This window comes from Pelophylax lessonae (genome assembly GCF_965119305.1).
Source record: "Pelophylax lessonae genome assembly, chromosome: 10".
Lineage (NCBI taxonomy): Eukaryota > Metazoa > Chordata > Amphibia > Anura > Ranidae > Pelophylax > Pelophylax lessonae.
The window spans coordinates 133403331-133423694 of NC_138777.1; the positions used below are offsets into that span (position 1 = coordinate 133403331).

Genomic DNA, 20364 nt, shown 5'->3' on the forward strand with positions numbered 1-20364 from the left:
ATGGAGCGTGGAATATGGAAATTATTGAATAGAAAACAAAACAAGGCAAATACAGCATTAACCCTAGTAAGCCTTGCATTTCCCCTAAGTTTGGAATACTCTACTGCTCTTTGTTACTTCCAGTTGGCCTGGAAAATCTGAAATTTGCCAAATGCAGCATGCTCTATATTTCTATATATTAATTGTAAACCCCTTACCAGATAGGGAGACACAACCTTAAAGTTTGCATCACACTTTAGTGCTTCGTGACTCCTATAAGCCTGTTATACTTTTTCAAAAAGATGACTACACATTATACAATTTTTCTTGTACAATTTTCCTTTAAATTTACCAAAACCATATAATATGATGTCAAACCTAAACACTTTCAAATTGTATGCAATCAGGCAGGCCCTTGCACTATACTATATAGTTGAAGGTAAATCGAAAGGAAAATGAACAAAAAAAAGTTGTATAATGTGTAGTAAGCTTTAGACTAATCTACCTAAGATTGGCTTATGAAAACAGTGCAGACAATTTCTTATATACTCTGGTAACAGTAATCCACTTTCTTAACAAGGAAATTAGGTGGTCTAGACGGTCTTTATTTCTTTTGATATTCTGTATTATTATATGTTAAGGCAAGTGCAGTTTGTTGATGTTTTCTTACGGGGAATTGATGTTACTTAAAAATAAACACCAGCACAGTGTTACTTTATATGCTAACTGCATGTCCATGTGTTACTAACAGTGGCTGCAAAATTACGTATATAAACACAACAAAGCTGTGAACATGTTCTCACCTACACTTGATGCAACACTAGAAAAAAGTCACCTTAATACAATGATAACAGGACCCTACATAATAATACCCCATTATTTAAAATACTGCAGTGGACTTTGTTTATACTTTCCAATAAACATTTCTTATATGGAAGACTGAGGCTCCGTTCACACCATTGCAATTTCAGATGTGATTTGAGTTGCACAGAATCGCATGACAATAGAGATTGCATTGTTTTCAATGGTGCCCATTCACCTCAATGCAACTCAGCACGGCACAATTTTGGAAAAGGTTCCTGTACTACTTTGGTGCAATTCCAGCACAATTTTAACCCTATAGAATATACAAACCACTTCAAAGTAGCATCCATATTGTATACAAGTTATTTTACATAATCGCACTGAAAATCAGATGGCAATTGGATCGCAGGAGTGTGAACCTAGTCTCAGACTCTATCGTTATTATAATTTTTTTATTTTGAGACAGAGATTCAGAATTGGAACGGAATGGCAGTAGCAATAAAGAGAATACTATCATTAAAAATACAATATTACAAAGTTATGGTGTGCTAGATCAACGAATTTAAATTACTAAAAAAGTAATTCTGCCAAGCAAATCTTTAGATCATCGACTTGCCCAGTCAGGTTCAGGGGAAATTTTCTATTTTATTTTAAATCCGAATTTACGGATGGCTAATAAAGCCATTTCTCCTTCTCTTTATGTGTAACCTCACCTACTGTTTCTATTTTACCTGCTGTACCCAGTCCAAAGATTTCATACAGCTTCAGGAGACAGGAGAAGGGATAATTTGCATAATTTTTAACAATGTAGGGTCTCTCACAGAATAAGGAGCAGCAAAGCAAGGTGGTGTAGATAGGCTAAATGGACCTATTTGTAGCAGCACTGATGTTAGGAAGTTACAGGGAGACGTTGAAGTGACCAGCATACCAGCAGTTGGCTAGTGTAACCATTCTTCCCTACTGAAAAATGCCTCCCTGTGTGTGTAAACAGGCTGCATTAAAATAATGGGCCTAGAAAGAAAGAAAAAAATTGGCAGATTTTTACTGAATAAGGTGAGAGCTGCAACTAATTGCAACTTAGTTTGTGGCTGAGTTTGGCTCTAAATTCATTTTGTGTTTAAAATAATCAAATTGAGTAGATCAGTCCTTTAAAAACATATTGGCTATGGTTCAAAGTGTACTTCAAAATAACTTTACAGTATATTTTGAGTTTGGATAACTGGAAATAGATTTGGAAATATGACAGTATAGTATATATGTAAATGACAAGTTTAAATACCTGCTATGAACAGGAAATTAAAGTTTTTAGAGCAGTGACCACCTTTAACTAGTCACAAAGGTCTTCTGACATGGGGAACAGAACTATTTTATAGAGTAGTAAAAGAAATTAACACACTTCACTTTGCAGTGAAGTGTTCAAACCTAAATAAAGACATTTATTGTCCAGAACCCCTGCTGATAGGTTGGAAAGAATACATCATGGTCGATCTCCAGAGGCTTGAGAAACATCTGGGTAATAGGCTAATGTGACATCTATTTTGCCAAATCAATAAATAGTTCTGCCCACAAAGAGCCAGCATTAAAGCAAGTTATGTAGGCAGCTGAAGAAATTTGAGAAGATTGGCAAATCAGGAAAGGTCATCTCACACTTTTGATTTTCATTGCTCTTGGAGCTGTATAGATAAAAATATTCCCTCCTACACAAACCATTCACAAATTCCCATAATAGAATCTCTCTTCCACTCTACATTTATTACCCTTTTCCTTTCACAATTCTTTTCTCTCACCCTTTTCTTTTATACCCATGCTTCACATTTCCAGGTTTCCATATCCAAATGCATTTATTTTCTCTATTTCTGAAACATTATACCACTCTTTTATATGATCCCTTGTTCATTCCTCCTTTGGTGAAGAGCTGGTCTTGCCTCAGAGACAGAACAGACATGAAAATGGTGAGACATCAACAGCTTTGATTGCCTTCACCTAATATTTGTCTTTTTACCCTCCTTTCCCTCTTCCCCGCTTTCTTTCTTTTTTGGATCTGTCTCCAAATTCTCTACACTCTCTCTTTTTCTCTCTATCTCTCCCATTCTCTTTCCTTTTGTCTGCTGTGCATCTTGACTTACAGGTCACTATTTCAGTTGATGGAATTCTCACTTCAACTGGTTACACTCAAGAAGACTACACCATGCTGGGAAGTGATGACTTCTTCTACATTGGAGGCAGTCCAAACACAGCTGATCTCCCAGGGTCCCCTGTCAGTAATAACTTTATGGGGTGCCTTAAGGATGTAAGTATTATCATGTTATATTATATTATTATATAAGTTAATACATGTTAGATGTTTAATTTTGTTCACATCAATAGTCATAAACAAAATATAAAGTGATAATATGTACTAAATCTGAATAAAGAACAAAGATTTAGCCTTCATACTAATTGTACAAAAAACAATAAATGTAAACTATGCTGACCAAATAAAATATTCAGAAAATAAAATATATTGAACACACAAAGTGATACCGTGTAAACTGGTCAGTATTTAAAAAAAAAAGTTAAAAATCAAAATATTCCCAGGAATGTTGTTTAGAGAAATGTTTTTACAGATAACAGAACTTACAAATTGAGCTTCCTTTGTCTAAACTGAACAGTGGTATTATATGCCTAGTGTGATTTCACAGCATTTTTCAGTGCTCGGGAAGCTGCACCTGCCATGCAACATAGTTGCAGTGTTGGAAAGGTTGAATGTGTGGGTGTGTATGTTTTTGTCACTACCATTTTCCATATCCCTGGAAAAATTACGTTCACTAAGAAACGCATCTAAAAAAAAAATTTAGTTTATCTACACTTAAAACTGATGCTACTACCCATTAAAGGGAGTTCCAAATCCTTACTGCTATCACAGTAATTCACGCAATTTAAGGTTAAACTGCTTCTTGTCCAACTTCATTTAGTGGTCATGTGTCATCTTAAGAATTCTTAGATTGAAATCAGTCATCTCCATATCCTAGAATCACTGTTTAGATATTTGTATATTGTATACGCTGCCATACAAGTGAATAGCTGTATGCAGCCATGCGCTTGTAAACGCCAATGCTTCTATGCATCCGTGTTTACCAGTGTCTGATGTTTCAAGTTCAGCGTTCAGAAAATACATTGAATGCACATGCGCTTACAAGAGTACAGGCATTCACTTGTATGGCAAGGCTGTATGTGGTATGCGCACCTTCCTGTGTACTGAAGACTACATTAGGAATATAATATGGCTATAAAAGCATTATCAGAATTAAACCAACCTGTGGGCTTTATACGGCATTACATTTTTTAGCAAGCATCTTCTGCAGGACCTCTGCAAAAATGGGATGCGCTCATGAGAGTTACTTTTCCTGCTTGCTCTGGCTTGCTCTGTCCCTCCAGCTACTATTTTAATTTATTAAACTGCCCACCTCAATAATGTCTGGGGGGACAGGAATGATTAGTCCAAAGCTGAAACCAATTTTCTAGGTTCTACAGGATCTTTGGATGCCTTTTTTTCCATCAATATTTTATTGTAAATGAAAAGAACAGTTTACATTTACATGTAGTACTGTCAATTCAGGCAAATACAGGGTAGAAACATACATATAAACAACTTGGTTCGCAATTGAATGTAAGGGTGTGAAACTAGAGCTGCACGATTCTGGCCAAAATGAGAATCACGATTTTTTAGCTTTGAATAAAGATCACGATTCTCTCACGATTTTCTGTGTAACAAAAAAAAATTGGGATAACTTTACTGTTCCGTTTTTTTTTTTATTCATTAATGTTTATTAATTGCGTTTGAAAGACTGCTGCACAAATACAGTGTGACATAAAATATTACAACAATCGCCATTTTATTCTGTAGGGTCTCTGCTAAAAAAAATACATAAAATGTTTGGGGGTTCTAAGTACTTTTTCTAGCAAAAAAAAATGATTTTAACTTGCAAGCAACAAGTGTCAGAAGAGGTTAAACTTCCTTTCTCCCTGGCAGAGGGAAGGAAAAGATACAATGTAATCATTTTGTTTATAGTTACTGGGAGATTTAATGCTGATAGGCGTTTGCGGGAGGAAAGATACAATGTAATCATTTTGTTTATAGTTACTGGGAGTTTTCCACAGCCGTTTTCTCTGCTCCCTCAGCTATGCAAAGAATCGAGCATATGTCAGGTTTAGATCGTCAGGGGGGGTGAATCGAGATCGCGATTTTCATATGATTAATCGTGCAGCTCTATGTGAAACCCAGGCAAAGTTATAAGAACAATTATGACAATGGTCAGTATTATAGGAGAGTAGAGCGTCCAACTTGCCCATAGGGTCACACAAAGTCAGACGTTCTTAATTGCATCAGTATGTTGGGCTAAAGGGAAAGAGAGGGGTGGGGGCAGGCAGTAGAATAAGGGGGTGAAATGAAGAGAGTAGAGGGGAAAAAGAGAGAGGGAAGGAAAATATGGGTGAGAAAAAAAAAGGGAGGGGGATAGGAGAGGGGCGAAGTGGACATGGGGAGGAACTGGAACATGCGCTAGAATTCAGGGAGGGGGGGAGGGGAAGGTGTCTCACCACATCCCCCCTCTCCCCCCTCCTCCCCACCCAGCCCACAGACAGCGACCTCAAGGCACCAGACAAATTATTATTGATCTAGGGACAAACCTTTGCCACCACACTCCGTTTAATTTGCAGAGGTTTTAAAATTAGACCAGCACATCCAAGTAGTTGAGAACCACCTATGTATTCTATCTTGAGAGATGTGTATGAGCTCCTCTATCTCTTCACTTTTGTTTATTCTAGCGAACCACTCTGCTGCAGTCGGGACGCGCATCGATTTCCAATGGATAGGGATGCATAATTTTGCGGCATTAACCATGTGCATTGCGAGAGATTTATTATAATCCCTTTTGGGTAAGGGGGTGTGGTGTAATAAGTATTGAGCAGGAGAAAATTCTAGGGGGTACAAAATCACTTGTGAGGTTATCTTGTGGATCGTTTTCCAGAATGGCTGGAGAAGACTACAACTCCACCAAATATGTAGCATAGATTCCTTCTCCTGGTCGCACCTCCAACAAGTCTTGAAGCAAGTGGGATAAAATTTGTGAATGAGGGATGGGGTCCTGTACCATCTGCTCCTAATTTTATATGAATTTTCCTGGACTGAGGTATTCATGAACCCTTTATGAACAAATTCATTAATCCTCTCCCAGTCTGCATCTGAGAGAGAGTGCTGCAAATCTGACTCCCAAGAAATTCTACCTTTGTCTGCTGGTTGGGGAACAACTCCTATAAGTAGGGCATAAATTTGGGAAATCAAGTGGCTTTGGGGGGATTGTCGGGTGCATATAGCCTCAAAGGAGTCAAAGGTCTCGCCCATATCTCGTCCATGGGTGGGGTCTTGAGGAAATGATGAATTTGCCTGTAGGTCCAAGAGGGGAAGGATTTTGTCAAGGGTTTGGATTCAAGTTGGTGAAGTGAGATGAATTTGCCTCTTGTGGAGAATTGGTAGGCCAGTATTTCCTTATTTGGCCATTCCTCCCGGGGTAAGAAACTCGACAGACCTGAGCTAAAGTCAGGGTTACCCCGAATTGCGGTCAAGGGGCCAGGTGCGGAGGAAAGAGAGGTTGTCCTGCAAGCTATTCTAAAGCATTAAAATGTCGCTCTGATGAGAGGGTGCCCTTGAGACTGCTTAGGGTGATGTTGAAGTACGAGCCAGGGTAGTAACCTCAATGCGATGTGAGATTGGTGGTTTTCCAACCTCACCCAAGCCTTGGAATGTGAGTGAAGCCTCCAATCCACAATTCTGGTTAAGTTACAGGCCAGATAATATTTATAAAGGTCAGGCAGACCAACACCACCCCTATGTTTTGGAAGCGTAAAATGTGCAAATTTGAAATGAGGCGGTAACTGCTTCCATATGAATTTAGTGCAGGCTCCTTTGTATTTAGAGAAAAAGGCACCCGGGAGGGCAATCTGCACTGTCTGCATTAAACAGAGCAATTTTGGGAACACATTCATTTTAAGGAGAGCGTACGTCCAAACCAGGAAAGGTTAAGCCCCATCCATTTATTAAGGTCCTCCTGAATTTTGGCTATTAATGGTTTAAAGTTCATCTCATATAAGTACTTTAGGCCTAAAGGGATTTGGATACCCAAATATTTTATAGCATTGGGTTTCCAGATGAAAGGGACGTTTTCCTCACATGCCGTTCATTCAGTTTTTCAGAAAGATAGATGTTTAAAGCGTGTGATTTTGCATAATTTATTTTTAAGTTGGATAATGTTCTGGAGTGTTCCAAATCATGTGGTAAGATTGGCAAGGAGATTTCTGGTTTCGATAGGAAGAAGAAAAGGTCGTCAGCAAACGCTGCCAATTTGTATTCTGTTTTGTTTATTGTGACTCCTCTTATGTTAGGATTGGAGCGGATTTTGTTAAGAAAAGGTTCTAGTGTCAGGACATATATTAGTGGGGAAAGGGAGAAACCCTGGCGTGTACCATTTCCGATGTCGAAGGCATCCAACAGGTGGCCATTGACTCATGCAGCACCTTTAATCACTGTTGATTTTGAAGAAGAAATTAGTCACATTTGGCACCATTTCTACTATATGATTTGGGACTTTATTAATTTATTCTAGTGATTTGTATCACCTGACTTGAATTTTTTCACTGGATTGATTTATGTATATGTATATTATTTATTACCAACACTGAAATTTTTTATTTATGCTCACTTGGCGCAGCAATATTTTTATGCATTGATTTCACTGGTGTTTTTGTGTTAGGCACTAATTGTTTGCAGCCTAGTGCACTGAATTGCATATTGGTTTACGTATTTTGGTTTGCGCTGATTATTCACTATTCACAATGCACTTACCTTGTCCCGGCGATCCAGCGATGTCCTTCGCTCCGATCGCCGGGTGAACTGCGTCTGACTTCCTGGTTCCATTTCCTGCGAGCAGAGGCGGCGCACGGGAGCGGAACTGGGTGGGAATTTTGAACAGTAAAAATAAATAAAAGAGGTGATACAATGTAATCTGAGAGGATTACACTGTATCACCACAGATTACCTCAGATCTGACAGTACAGTGCCCCTTCTGACATTATACTTGTGATTTTTGCCCCAAAAAAATATATATATTATGGCATCAAAAAAGCGCCAGTCTAAAGCGCTTTTGGACCAGCTGAGTGACAGCGGCAGCGACCCGGAGGTGCTCGCGGAAGTGAGCGATAGCGAGTCATGGGGTGATTTGTCGTCTGACACTGACACGGATCTGGCAAGTGACAACGGCGATGACCCTGCACCTGACCTGAGTGATGTGCGCACTTGGTGCGCTATTGATTGCGATGCGGATCAGGTAGCGCCCCCAAGATTCCCGTTCACTGGATCACCTGGGATGAAGGTAGATGTCGAGCGTGACAACCCTCTGGCATACCTGCAATTATTCCTCACTGAGGAGGTAATTGAAAAAATTGTCACGGAGACGAATCGCTACCAAGAGCAGCAATCCGCTATGCTGCATGCCAGGTTTTCCAGAAGCAGAAAGTGGGAACCGGTGACGAAAGAGGACATGTGGCTGTTTCTGGGACTCCTCTTTCTTCAGGGGTTGGTGGGGAAACCATTCCAGAAATGGTACTGGACCACCAACAGGTTACTGGCCACTCCGTTTTTTGGCACCGTGATGTCTGAGTATCGTTTCTCCCTGATTATAAAGTATTTCCACTTCACAAACAATGAGGAGTTTGATGAGGCCACGCATCCTGCACCCAAACTGAGAAAAATCTGGGAGGTATGGCAAATTATTGTGGCCAATTTCCAGTGGACCTACGTGCCAGAAAGGGACGTCAGCGTGGATGAGAGTTTGATGGCCTACAAGAGACTCCTAAGCTGGATTCAGTACATTGCATCCAAAAGAGCGCGGTTTGGCATCAAATCATATATGCTCTGTGAGTCATCCACGGGGTACATCTGGAATTCGGTAATTTACACCGGCAAAGGCACTAAATTCAACCCCAGGTACAGCGGCTATGGGATGGCCACATCATCCGTCCTTACACTTCTGGAGCCATTGCTGAACCAGGGATATTGTGTGACCACGGACAACTTCTACACGTCCCCGGAACTATATGATGTTTTACTACAAAATAGAACTGACGCATATGGTACCGTTAGGCCTAACCGACGAGACATGCCATCTTTGTTTGCCAAAAAAAAAATAAAAACCGGAGAAATGGTTGCCTGGCAGAAGGGTAAGATGATGGCAATGCGATGGCGAGACAAGAAGGACGTGTGTCTCATGAGCACTGTGCACAATACCTCCACTGCCATGGTCCACACAAAATGTGGTACAGATGTGCTGAAGCCGCAGGTCGTGATTGACTATAACAAAACAATGGGAGGTGTCGACAGAGCCGATCAGGCCATGACCTTCTATCCGGCTATGCGAAAACAGCAAAAAAAATATTATAAAAAAAATTCAGACATCTTCTGGAACAATGTCTTTGGAACGCTTACATCCTGCACAAAGCAAACAGTGACAAGCCTCTTGCTCATTCCGAGTTTGTCTGGAAGGTGGCTGAGCAGATTTTTGTAAAGCACTAGACACCATCAGGAGTTGTAAATAGACCTGGACGTCGTGCTGTTGACGTTGTCAACCCAGAACGTCTGACCGGCCGTCACTTTGCAGACTATATCCCGCCAGCTGTAAAAAAGGCAGCACCGACCAGGATGTGTGTAGTTTGCTGCTCAAAACGCGATAGCAATTTAAAGAAAGTCCGAATTCCATTGTCCTGATTGTGACGTCGGACTTTGTGTAGTTCCTTGTTTCAAAATTTATCACACGCAGGATGTGTATTGAATTTTCTTTCTTTGATAAATTTCCTTATTTACTACATTATTGAATAAAATTACACTATTTATGAGATTATAATTCATGATTTTGTGTTTCAAAGTTTATCACATCTGGGATGTCTACTAGAGTCTTGTTTGGTCAGGTTTAAGTCAGTAATTACTAAGAATTGTAGGCCTATAATACATAACACCAAATTTCCATGCAACAAAATTGTACCGCTCTTTGTATAAACTTCCAGACATAATCATACCTCCAGGGAGGTTAACAGCAAAAGTCTCACATTACAGCGGAAAAGACGCCCCCCCCCCCCCCCCGAGCCCTGGGTAGACAATGTATAAGAGCAATAACAACCAAGTATGAAAAAATAAATGAAATAAAAAGGGGGGGGGAGACTGACAAGCAAAACATATTCCTCATTAGCGAGTGATCATAGGCATGAAGTAAGTCTATCAAAACCATTATCTAAGTGAAACCTCAAACCTCAAACTCCTGTGCAAAAAAAAAAAAAAAAGAGGCACCCTTTTTCCTTTTCTCTTCTCTCCAAATCCCCCCTTCCCCTCCCCTCTTCCCCCGTACAACCAACTAGGTAAGCTCAAAATTCCCCATCCAGGTAGAACAAAGACTGCTCAAGACCATAGTTACTGGAATTCATGTTCAGGTTCTGGCTAAAAGGAGAGGTGCCTACATCCCACAGGGGGATTAAGGGGGAGGCCCTCAACTCACCGCAGCCCACCACCCACCGAACGTGTGGGGCAACGTTAGCTGAGTCTCACATCAAAGATGTAGTAGGCAAGTTGCTTGGGAGGATATACAGTCCATTATATGAAGAAATCTTGGATTGACGAGTAAACATCCTCAAGTTGCTGGGCATAAAGATTCTGGGTAGTTCTGCAAAGTATATCCATCCCTGTTTGTACATTCAGGTTGTTCATGCATGTGCTCTGGCAGTCTTTCCAATCAAGTTACCTCAAGGTAGGTGAGAATACTATGTTGGCAGAGCTATAACAAGGAGCGCCAGTTGAAGGATGAGCTGTCCAGTGAAGAGCTCTGAGCATGGCGTTGGTGAAACAGTACAACCCTGTATGTTTGAGCATAGAAGAGGATAAAGACGAGCTCCTGCACATATATTGCTAGAAGTATATTTAAGTCAGATGAAGGGAAAACTGGTATGCCATGCCACTGATGTATAGTTAGAAATATGTGGTACTGTACCGGGCAAACAGACCATGTAGCTATTAAACATGGCAGTCTGGCTGGATGAAAGGGAGAGCAGTGTGTCATAGGGAAAAAAATAGAAGAAGGGGAAAAGAGAACAAAAAACAGTTTTTAGCGCTGGAAGTATGAACTTATCTGTGGCTGTGTACTTGAATTAAGGGGCCTCCTCAGATCTGTGCCTGTGAGGGGCCTGGGTTCCGACGCTCTGAATCTCTGTGGGATGGGCAAGAGGCCAGTGATGTGGGTCCAGTCTTCTGTGGTGAGATCTCTGCCTTTGAGCCTTTGGAGAGGGATTGTGAGAGACAGGCTTCCAGGGCTCTGCTGGAAAATAGAAAGAGTACCCCTCTGGTAAGTCAATAGGAGGGATATCAAGTTTCTCACAGAAAGCTGGTATATTTTCCGGGGCCCGCAAAATGGCTGTGCGACCCCTAGAGGTGGCGGATAGAGAAAAGGGGAATTTCCACCTGTACGTGATCCCACATATTCTGAGGATGGAGGATGTCCAGCAGGGGGCACAGAGCTCTCCCCTATTTTGCATTGTCATTTGGGTTAGGTCCTGAAAGAGCTTTATCTCCGTGGCATTAAATAGAATGCAGTCTCTTTTTCTGGCCTTTCACATAATTTCTTCCTTGAGCGGTAAGTTAACAAGACAGCAAATAATGTCTCTAGGTGAATCTGTATTGCGGGGCTTAGGCCTTAAAGCTCCGTGGGCTCTCTCTATCTCCACCGGAGATTCAGAGGGTCTATTCAGCAGGTCATTAAATATGGTGCAAAGTGCTGGTTGTACGTCTTCAGCCTCTACAACCTCGGCGATCCCTCTTACTTGAATATTATGCCTCCTTCCCTGGTTATCTAGATCCTTGATATGTCTGTGCATATCTAGGAGGTGGGAGAGCTGGGAATCATAAATGTGCTGTACCTGTCTGATAGCTTCAGATTGTAGGTGTGTTGTCTGCTCCACATTGTCTAAACTCATGGCAACGGCCTGGATGTCCACCTTCAGGCCTGAAATAGCCACCGTCAGGGTGCTTTTAATGTCAGAGGCGACCCTTTGGAGATCCGGCAGGCTTGGAGGGGTTGCCAGAAGATGTGGGAGAGTATGGTCCCCTCCCCCCACTCCCGTGGCCGCATCCTAATCGCTTCCAGGCGAGCGTGGGGATGAGGCCTGTGACGGCGTGTGATTGTCTGCCATTTGGGAGCGAAACAGCTCCGGGATGTTACGGCTCAATTGTGTACCCGGATTTTTAGGGGTCCAGGAGGCAGAGGTACTCCTTCCAAGTTTCCCCATGATGTTTGTAGGCGACAGGCTCCCAAAAAAAGCAAAGATTTGTTCCTCTATATGCTGGAGCTCCTTCATAGCGTGGCCATCTAGGTTCCCGGTCAAGCCACACCCCCCTTTGGATGCCTTTTATTAGTTACCTTCCAGTCATCAATGCAAAACCTAGAAGAGAATATGGTAGTTTAAATAATTTCACTACTGGAACGTATTGTGCATTTATGATATAAGATTATATTATACATTCAGTATTTACAATCCTTGTTACATTTCTTGGTGTATCACTTCTATAAATTGTTAGATGTGTGTATTTCATGAGATCAATATGGAATGTGCTATTGCTGGTATATTTCTGAAAATGCTTGTTGTTACAATGAACGTTTGGCTTTAGTACTTTATAAATAATTGACTTGGAATATGTATATAGAGCATATGTTCTAAATTCACTCTGGCTTCACATACTGCATGTGAGGCAGGGAGCAGCAGCAAAATGCCAGCAGCTGACGCTTTCTGTGAATGAAGCTCCAGTGAGAAAGAGGCCGTGGAGGATGTGGTGGAAGACCACAATTAGGTGCCCTGCAGAGTAGAAGAAGACAGCTTTGAGGGAGAGACAGATGTGGATAAGCAGGGGCATGGTGGATGAAGGAGTTAAAGGGCAGTGGCACATCGCAGAGGACAGTAGAGAGCAACCATTCCGATTGGTGGCATTGACACACAGGCAACGCACACGAGATCTTATCAAGAACAGCAGCGACTTAGGCACTATGTACTTGCACATCTTTATGGAGCTCCACCATAGACCTGTGAGCAGCACCTGAAAGAAAAAACTTAGCAACATTGGCTTTATCCTCCATCATTAGTTGCTACCTCCTCCTTCCCCTGCATTCATCTGTGCATTGGCAAGTACCTGCATTCAGGGGGATAGATATAAGGTTTATTCGCTTCTCAGAAGCCTTTAGTTTTATACCTCTAGTAGTGAAGATAAAAATGGGATCAGACAGGAATGAGACACACAGGCTGGAACCTAAGCACTCATTAAAACCCACCCTACTGTCTCCAGTAGGAACTTTCACACACAATCCACTTGCTGGAATGAAAAAGAAGCTGCCTCCAAAACAAAAGACATGCTCAGCATCTGAGTGCTAGTTTGATAAAGTTTCTGGTTGTTCAACTGTTCCCATACCTGCTTTATATAATTTTATTTCCTGCCATGCACCTCAGTAGTTGATACCCCGCCATCAATACAAGACAATTCCGGTCCTTCATCTTCATATGGAGGAAAATGTGTCCCTGTTTCTGGATCACACTGTCAGCACCAAGTTACACATGACCAACAACACCTGGTCTAATAAACACGGGCAGAGACAATATATAGTGCCCACTGCTTACTTGGTGAATCTTCTGGCAGCTGGATGGAGCAAGGACACATAACCAGACTTTGTGCAGCTCTATCACAATTTCCCTCCCCCCCCCCCCAAAGGCTCTGTCGTGAGATTCCTTCTCCATAGAAACATTCTCCACACATACCAGGCTACAGCTGCTGGCTGCTCTTTAGGCCCAGACTGAGAGTGGGCTTACCCCACACCACCTGAAGCCTGGCCACACTTTAGTGGCATTCTTGCCACTAATGCTTGTGCCTTTTGCCAGGGTTCCAGGAATTGCTAAACCAGGTGAGGAGGGTTTGCTTACATTCTTGACACTCCTTCCTGAAACACAGCAACAATACCAGCTGCCTGTCAAAAGATTGGTGTGTGAGATCTCCATGGACTGAAAGTCCACCTTGCACATACTGTAGAGCAGCCTTTTTCAACCAGGATGCCTTCAGGTTTCTTCAGGGGTGCCTTGGAAAAATGCCTAAAAATTGTCCAAAAGCTGTAAACAAGCCAGTGGGTGGATGAAACCTGCCTTTTAGTTACACAAAGCCACAGGTTTTCATTGTGCACCATTACAGCTTTCCAACCCTCGGCATCCTAACAACCAATTACATCATCAGTTTATAAGGGGGCCTTTGGCTCCTGCACAGCACCCTGTTTGCCCTTCTCCTGTGTCTCTCCATTAACACTGGTGTCACATTAGCTTAGTGAGGGAGAGAATCTGAGGGAGAAGAGAAACATTGGAATACTCGTCAGTTCCAGTGTACAAAGGTGGAGGAATAAATCACCTAATGTTGGGTGTCCTACATGTGTGGATGCTGCTGCATTATAAAAGCTAGGGTTGCACGGATATTGGTATTGATGCACATACCAAGTATTTTCACGAGTACTCATGCTTGTGAAAATGCTCCAATATCCAAAATTGATACCTTTGCGGTGCAATCTGAGCTCATACAAAATGAAAAAGCTCAAATTGCTCTGCAAAGAATAACATGTGATTTGTTAGTTTCGTTTTATATATTTTAGAATGGTGTGCCTGAAGATTGTGCAGAATTTTAAAGGGGGTCTTGATTAAAAAAAGGTTGAGAAACATTGTTGTAGAGACTATACCAGCAGCAGTAAGCAGAAATTACCGTCTACGTGATTGTGGAATGAAAACTGTCTCTAAAGGAACTTGCATTTCTTCACCCCAGCATTATCTGCTAATCCGGGAGACTTGTTCCACTATGGCCTTTTTTTGAGAAAATGCTGAGCAATGAGCTGATAGTGATTAGGGATACAATTTTCTGCTGAAACACATGCTGTGTGGCCTCATACACACAGTACTGGAGCCAAAATAGCAGGACCTAATATAAGTATCCCACGGCCAAAAACAAGCTCTCTCTCTGTCTCCTACTTCCACCCAGTAGAAAGAAATGGAGGCAGCGGAAAGTCAAGGTGGCAGGTCAATCTCCTGCCACTATCATAGAGGGAGCACACAATGCAACATTTCGAGGATGCTTTACAAAAGGGCATGTTGGCAGCATTTCCCTATGGTGGCAAGGATATCTTCGCTGGTCATCATACCTCTGTTATTCAATTACTATCAAGTAATGATCCTGTCACAATCAGTGGTAAGGCTTGGAGGCCATTGGCTATAGCAGTGAAAAAGCTCACACAGAAACCAGCAGGACAAATACACAGATTCCCCTGGCAAGTAGTGTGGGCTCCCCTGAGGTACAGGGTCTAAGCACTAACTGGTCTTCACCAGAGGTGAGCAAGCTGGGGTGTGGTAGAAGATGTAAAAGGTAGGGATCAAGCAGAAGTGTAGTTGCTAAAAACACTTCAAAGGACTGTAACATCTGGTTGCCGGTTGGGATCAAGTGGAAGAAACAAGAAACAGAAACAAGATAGAAGGTTTGTCCAAGGGGCAGAGCGCTGTTCAGTATTTCAGATGGCTCAGCAGGAACTCCAGGTCCTGACAGTACTTCCCTCCTTCCAGAACATCCCCTTGATGTCTTAGAGCCAGGTTTATGAGGAAACCTCTTCTCCTGTAATCTAAGGATCTATATCTTTTCCCTGAACCAGATACTCTTATTTGTTCCTAAAGATCCTAGAATCAAGATTTTTTGAAATCACAAATTCTCCTTCACCTTGCATACAGGTGGAGATGGTGGGAGAATTCTTCCAAATAAAGGTTTTTCATTAAATGGTTTGAGCAAGGATACACAAAAATATAAGGTGAATCTTCACGCTGTCAGGAATTTTTAAGTGAAAGGTTATGGGTTAATTGGAGCTGAACCCTGGGAAGGTCCCACAAGCTTTTGATCCAGCTTTGCAGATGGAGAGTGTACCTTCAAATGTTAAATAACCAAACCCATGAAATGAAACACAGGAAATGATCTGCGATGTTGTCAGCAGCTTCTTTGTATCATTCCTGAGCCTCGTTCAAAGTCTTGATCAATTTCTCCTGAATCTCCTGTAATGTAGTTAATCTGTTGGTGAAAGCAGAAATAGGAGTTAAGATAAAGTGATCAAGCATAAAAACTGTCTGATAGCCTGTGTTGAGAAAAAGGGACATTGAGCAGTGGAGCTATGTTTAGAATTGTTATAGTCATGCGTTCCCCTAATGCAGGTGGTCAGACACTATAGCTAGCTTCTGTGTTCTTCACCTATAGCAGCCCCCTTTCCCATAAGGCAAGCAGGTCTACCGGTACTCAGTTGCCCCCAGGATTTATACACAATGCTATAGTGCCTGGCCACTACGCCAGTGCATTCGCGAACTGAGAAAAGCAAACAGGTACTTTCAGTTTGCAGACAGGCAGAGTTGTTCAATGACAGTCCAGGTACAAGGCAGGCAGAGTTCAGAGAATAGTCGATATCTGATCCAAGGCAGTGCTTTAAGTGGCCCAAAAGAGGTGCCAGTACTCTATTATAGCCTATAAATTCCCCCCCCCCACTCCACATCCCCACAGAGCACCCCCCCTGGCCTGGGCTGGGACTCTGGACCAGGGGGACTCACTGGTGGTGACTGGTCTGGCTCTGGAGTGGGAAATATTCTTGGGGGGGGCAAATGAGGGTGCAGATGTCCAAAATGAGTGTACTAGTACGCTAAGGCGCACGGAGAGGTGGCGGTATGCTCAAGAGCCATATTTGGAAGTGGCGGTACTGAGTACCAGTGCATACCAGCCCACTTAAAGCACTGATCCAAGGTCATTAATAAGGGAATCAAAACAGCAGAGCAGGACAGACAAACAGCGGCTTGAACACGTGTAACAAATGCAGTATCATAAGGATTACATGGGTTTGGTTTGCTTTAATCAGGTTCTGCACCCAGAGTCTGGTCACATCAGTCACCTTGTAGGTGGACAGGCAGACAAGGAGAATGCCACACCCAAAATTAGGATGGTGTAACCATCAGCTATGATGGAGCAGGAGCACACATGCTCCTGACATTACCTCTCCTATTAGGAGGGCCCCCAAGACCCTTAAAGGCATTCTGGGCACCGGGCACTGGACCATTAGGCTGGGCAAAGGTCAGGGGATCAGCGAGGTCAGGTTGATTAGCAGGTGACCTATCATAGGAGTCAAGCTGGATACCTGGAACACAAGCTGAATGCAGAGTGGCTAGAAGAAAAGTTTGACGGCCCCACCTGGCCGAATGAGGCAGTCTATCCAAAGGATGGATGGCACTTCTTAGGTTTAAGCAGTTGCAGTAGAGTAAGGCCAGGTTACTAAAAGTCAAGACTATAAAAAAGCAGGAGGCTCAGTTGACATGGACTTATCTTGGAATAACTGGTGCAGAGACAAACTGGACTGCATTGGCATGTGAAGAGGCAGCAGAACTTTAGGACATATTAGCCTGGATGTGCGTCCAAGGGTGTTTAGGGACAGGCAAAGGTAGGGGTAATCCAGAAGGCTTGACTTTTAAAGACTTAGACTAAGCACAGGTTTTGAAAGCTTTTACATATGAACAGGAGTCCGTCTGAAGAGAGGCCCACCAAAGCCTGCTAGAAATCAAAGAAAATGTTTTAGTAATCCCTGTGGGCCGGGCCGTCTTAGCATCATGTGCTTATGAAAGCACTTTAAGCCAGAGGTGGAGGGGAACAAACAGCATTCCATGGGGTAGAATGAGCGGAACACAAGGCTGAGTCTTTAAAATAGAGTCCAAAAGGTCAGTCCCTTATTACTTGTGCTGGAGGTAAGATATTGTGAAACTTAGAGGAAGTTTCTAAACAGGGCTCAAGGCTGCAAGACAGCGAGTAAATTTAGCCCCTAGGAGGAAAATATTCAGACTGTGGGGATTGACTGGAGAGGTGGCCTGTTAGAGGATTCAATAAACTTTTCAGTGTCTTTTGCTACAACAGAGTTATATAAAGATAAATGGTTATACAAACTGGAAAAAGTTGTCACAGTCAAAATCCAAATAGGACTGTAATGAAGGCACAAGACACATACTGGTCACAAAAGCATTACAAATGGGCAACTGGTCAGCAGTTTTAATGCAGGACCTAATCTCTCCTTTTGCCCAATCTATGTGTGGGTTAAGTTTAAGCCAAGGATAACCTAAGATAAAGGGAAAAGCACAAGGCACCTCTAAGTGAAGTATAGACAATGTTATTATAACACAAAAAGGTCAAAAGCACTTACAGAAGTATCCGTTGTGGTAAGGCATATAATGTAGTTGATCCTGTGAGCTTAGCGTTGTCGTAAGTGGATGTAATGGGGGAGAGTCGGCTCATGGCTGTCATGTATCCAGGAGGGCTCTGGTATGTGCAGGAGCAGAGAGACAGGGGTTCGGCCGAGCTTCCGGAACCACGCTGGAGTGCACGTGGCTGATGTCAGGTGGTGGTGAGCGGTAACGCGTTTTGGAAACGTCATACCTAAGCCCACTGGGGAACCACTGGTTTATAAGTGGCAGGGAAAGGGGAGGTGCTGGGTAACAAGGAAATAGGTTGTGCATGTTTTTTTTTTTACATGTCTATGCCCACTGGTCGATGGGCGGAGAGGAGGGAGGAGAGAAGGGAGGCGTGCCACGGATTTGACACGTATTAGCATGATATAGCTGTGGGTATGTTCACGATATGCTCTGATTGCACGTGTATGGGATACTGGAATGATGATAATCATGGTAAGAGTAACAGAACGAGTATAGAGGGCTTGGAATATGTTTTGGCGAGCAATAGTAGAGATAAAAATGAAGCAATATATAAAATATAATATAAAAATAATATAAAAAGATATATTGTAAAGGATATATATATATATGATAAAAAATGACAAAACATGACAGAAGCAACTACAGGGTGTCTGCAGAGGGCACTATGGAGAATATATATTTAGGAATTATATTGTATAAGATATATGCTTGATTATGAAGAGGCCGGAAAGTAAGTGCTTATCTGCAGTCATAGACGGGCCAACGTACCCGAGTCAATAGTGATAAAAGTTTATAGTGTACTGTAGTTACAGTATGCTATTAATTTCTATATCTTCCTTCATCTCTCCTGGTGACAGTACATCTAAGACATATATCCAATAGATTTCTCTGCGGCAGAGGCTTTGCAACCTCTCTGCCTCAGGGAAGGTGGAAGGGATGGACTCAAAGACCAATACCCTCAAGCCGGTGGTGGATTTGTCATGGTGTTTGGCAAAGTGTCTGAGGACACTGTGTTTGTCCTTGCCAACCTTGATGAGTCAGTGGTGTTCGCCAAACCGTTCTTTTAAGGTGTGTATTGTCCTGCCCATGTAGTGGAGACCGCAGGGGTAGGACAAACAATACACCACATACTCGGTAGAACAGGTGTAAAACTCTTTGATGGGATATGTTTTTCCTTTCATGGTGAACTCTTTCTGTCCGTGGTGGACAAAACTACATGTGAGGCATAAAGGTTTCTGACATTGAAACATCCCAGTAATGGAGAAAAAATTTAGTGACGGTGATGTATGTTTGGTAGTTCTCAGTTTACTAGGTGCTAGTATCCCCTTTATGTTGGGAGCTTTTCTGTAGGAGAATCTTGGTCTGGCTGGCATGCTGTTTTTCAAGTGTGGATCTTGTAGTAGTATCGGCCAATGCTTACAGTATAGGTTCCATGTTCTTATGCCGGTTGTGAAACTGAGTGGTAAAGTGGATCATGTTTGATGTATTGGTAGCTTGATGGTTATGGGAGTCAGGATTAATGTTTGAAGCGTATGCTTCCTCTATTAGGGGAGGTGGATAACCCTTTTCTAAGAATTGATGTTTTAGGGGTTCACTCTTGATTTGGTAAATGGCTAGTTTAGTGTAGTTATTTTGAAGACAACAGATTTGGCTTTTCCGGATGTTGTTTAGCCAACGTGGATGGTGGCAGCAGGTATAATGTAAAAAGGAGTTTGCTGGATGTGGGTTTACTGTAATTGTTAGCATGAATCTAGCCATTCTCATGGTATAGATTGAGGTCTAGAAATGCCAGATGTTCCTGATCTTGTACCGAGGTGAAGGATAGGCCAATGCTATTATTACAGTGGGATACGAAACTCATTGTCATTAGTGTCTCCGTCCCAGATGATAATATCATCTATGTACCAGCTGTAGAAGATGATGTTAGACAAAAATGGGTTATTGGCCCATATGTGTTGTGTTCCCCAATGACCCATCGTTAGGTTAGCATATGAGGGAGCAAAGTTAATTCCCATAGCTGTTCTATTGATTTGGAGGTGATAGCTGTCTTAGAACTGGAAGTAGTGTGGAAGTGTGTGTTAGACAGAAGAATGTGGCATCTAAAATGAACGTGATCTTGTTTGGGTGAATGGATAGATTGTCTAATAGAAAGGTTTGTATAGCCTGCAAGCTTATGTCTTGAGGAATGGATGTATATAGGGATTGGACACCCAGGGAAAGCCA

At 42.3% G+C, this 20364-nt stretch overlaps 1 protein-coding gene across 7 annotated transcripts in view; it reads left to right on the plus strand.

Annotated features, from left to right (window-relative positions):
• Positions 1-20364, plus strand: part of NRXN2 (neurexin 2) — a 2537771-nt gene that overhangs the window by 690122 nt on the left and 1827285 nt on the right. For all 7 annotated transcript variants that reach the window (XM_082270633.1, XM_082270634.1, XM_082270627.1 and 4 more), the window contains one exon: positions 2912-3073. In XM_082270633.1, the coding sequence (XP_082126759.1) occupies positions 2912-3073 (162 nt within the window). The remainder of the gene's footprint in view (positions 1-2911; positions 3074-20364) is intronic.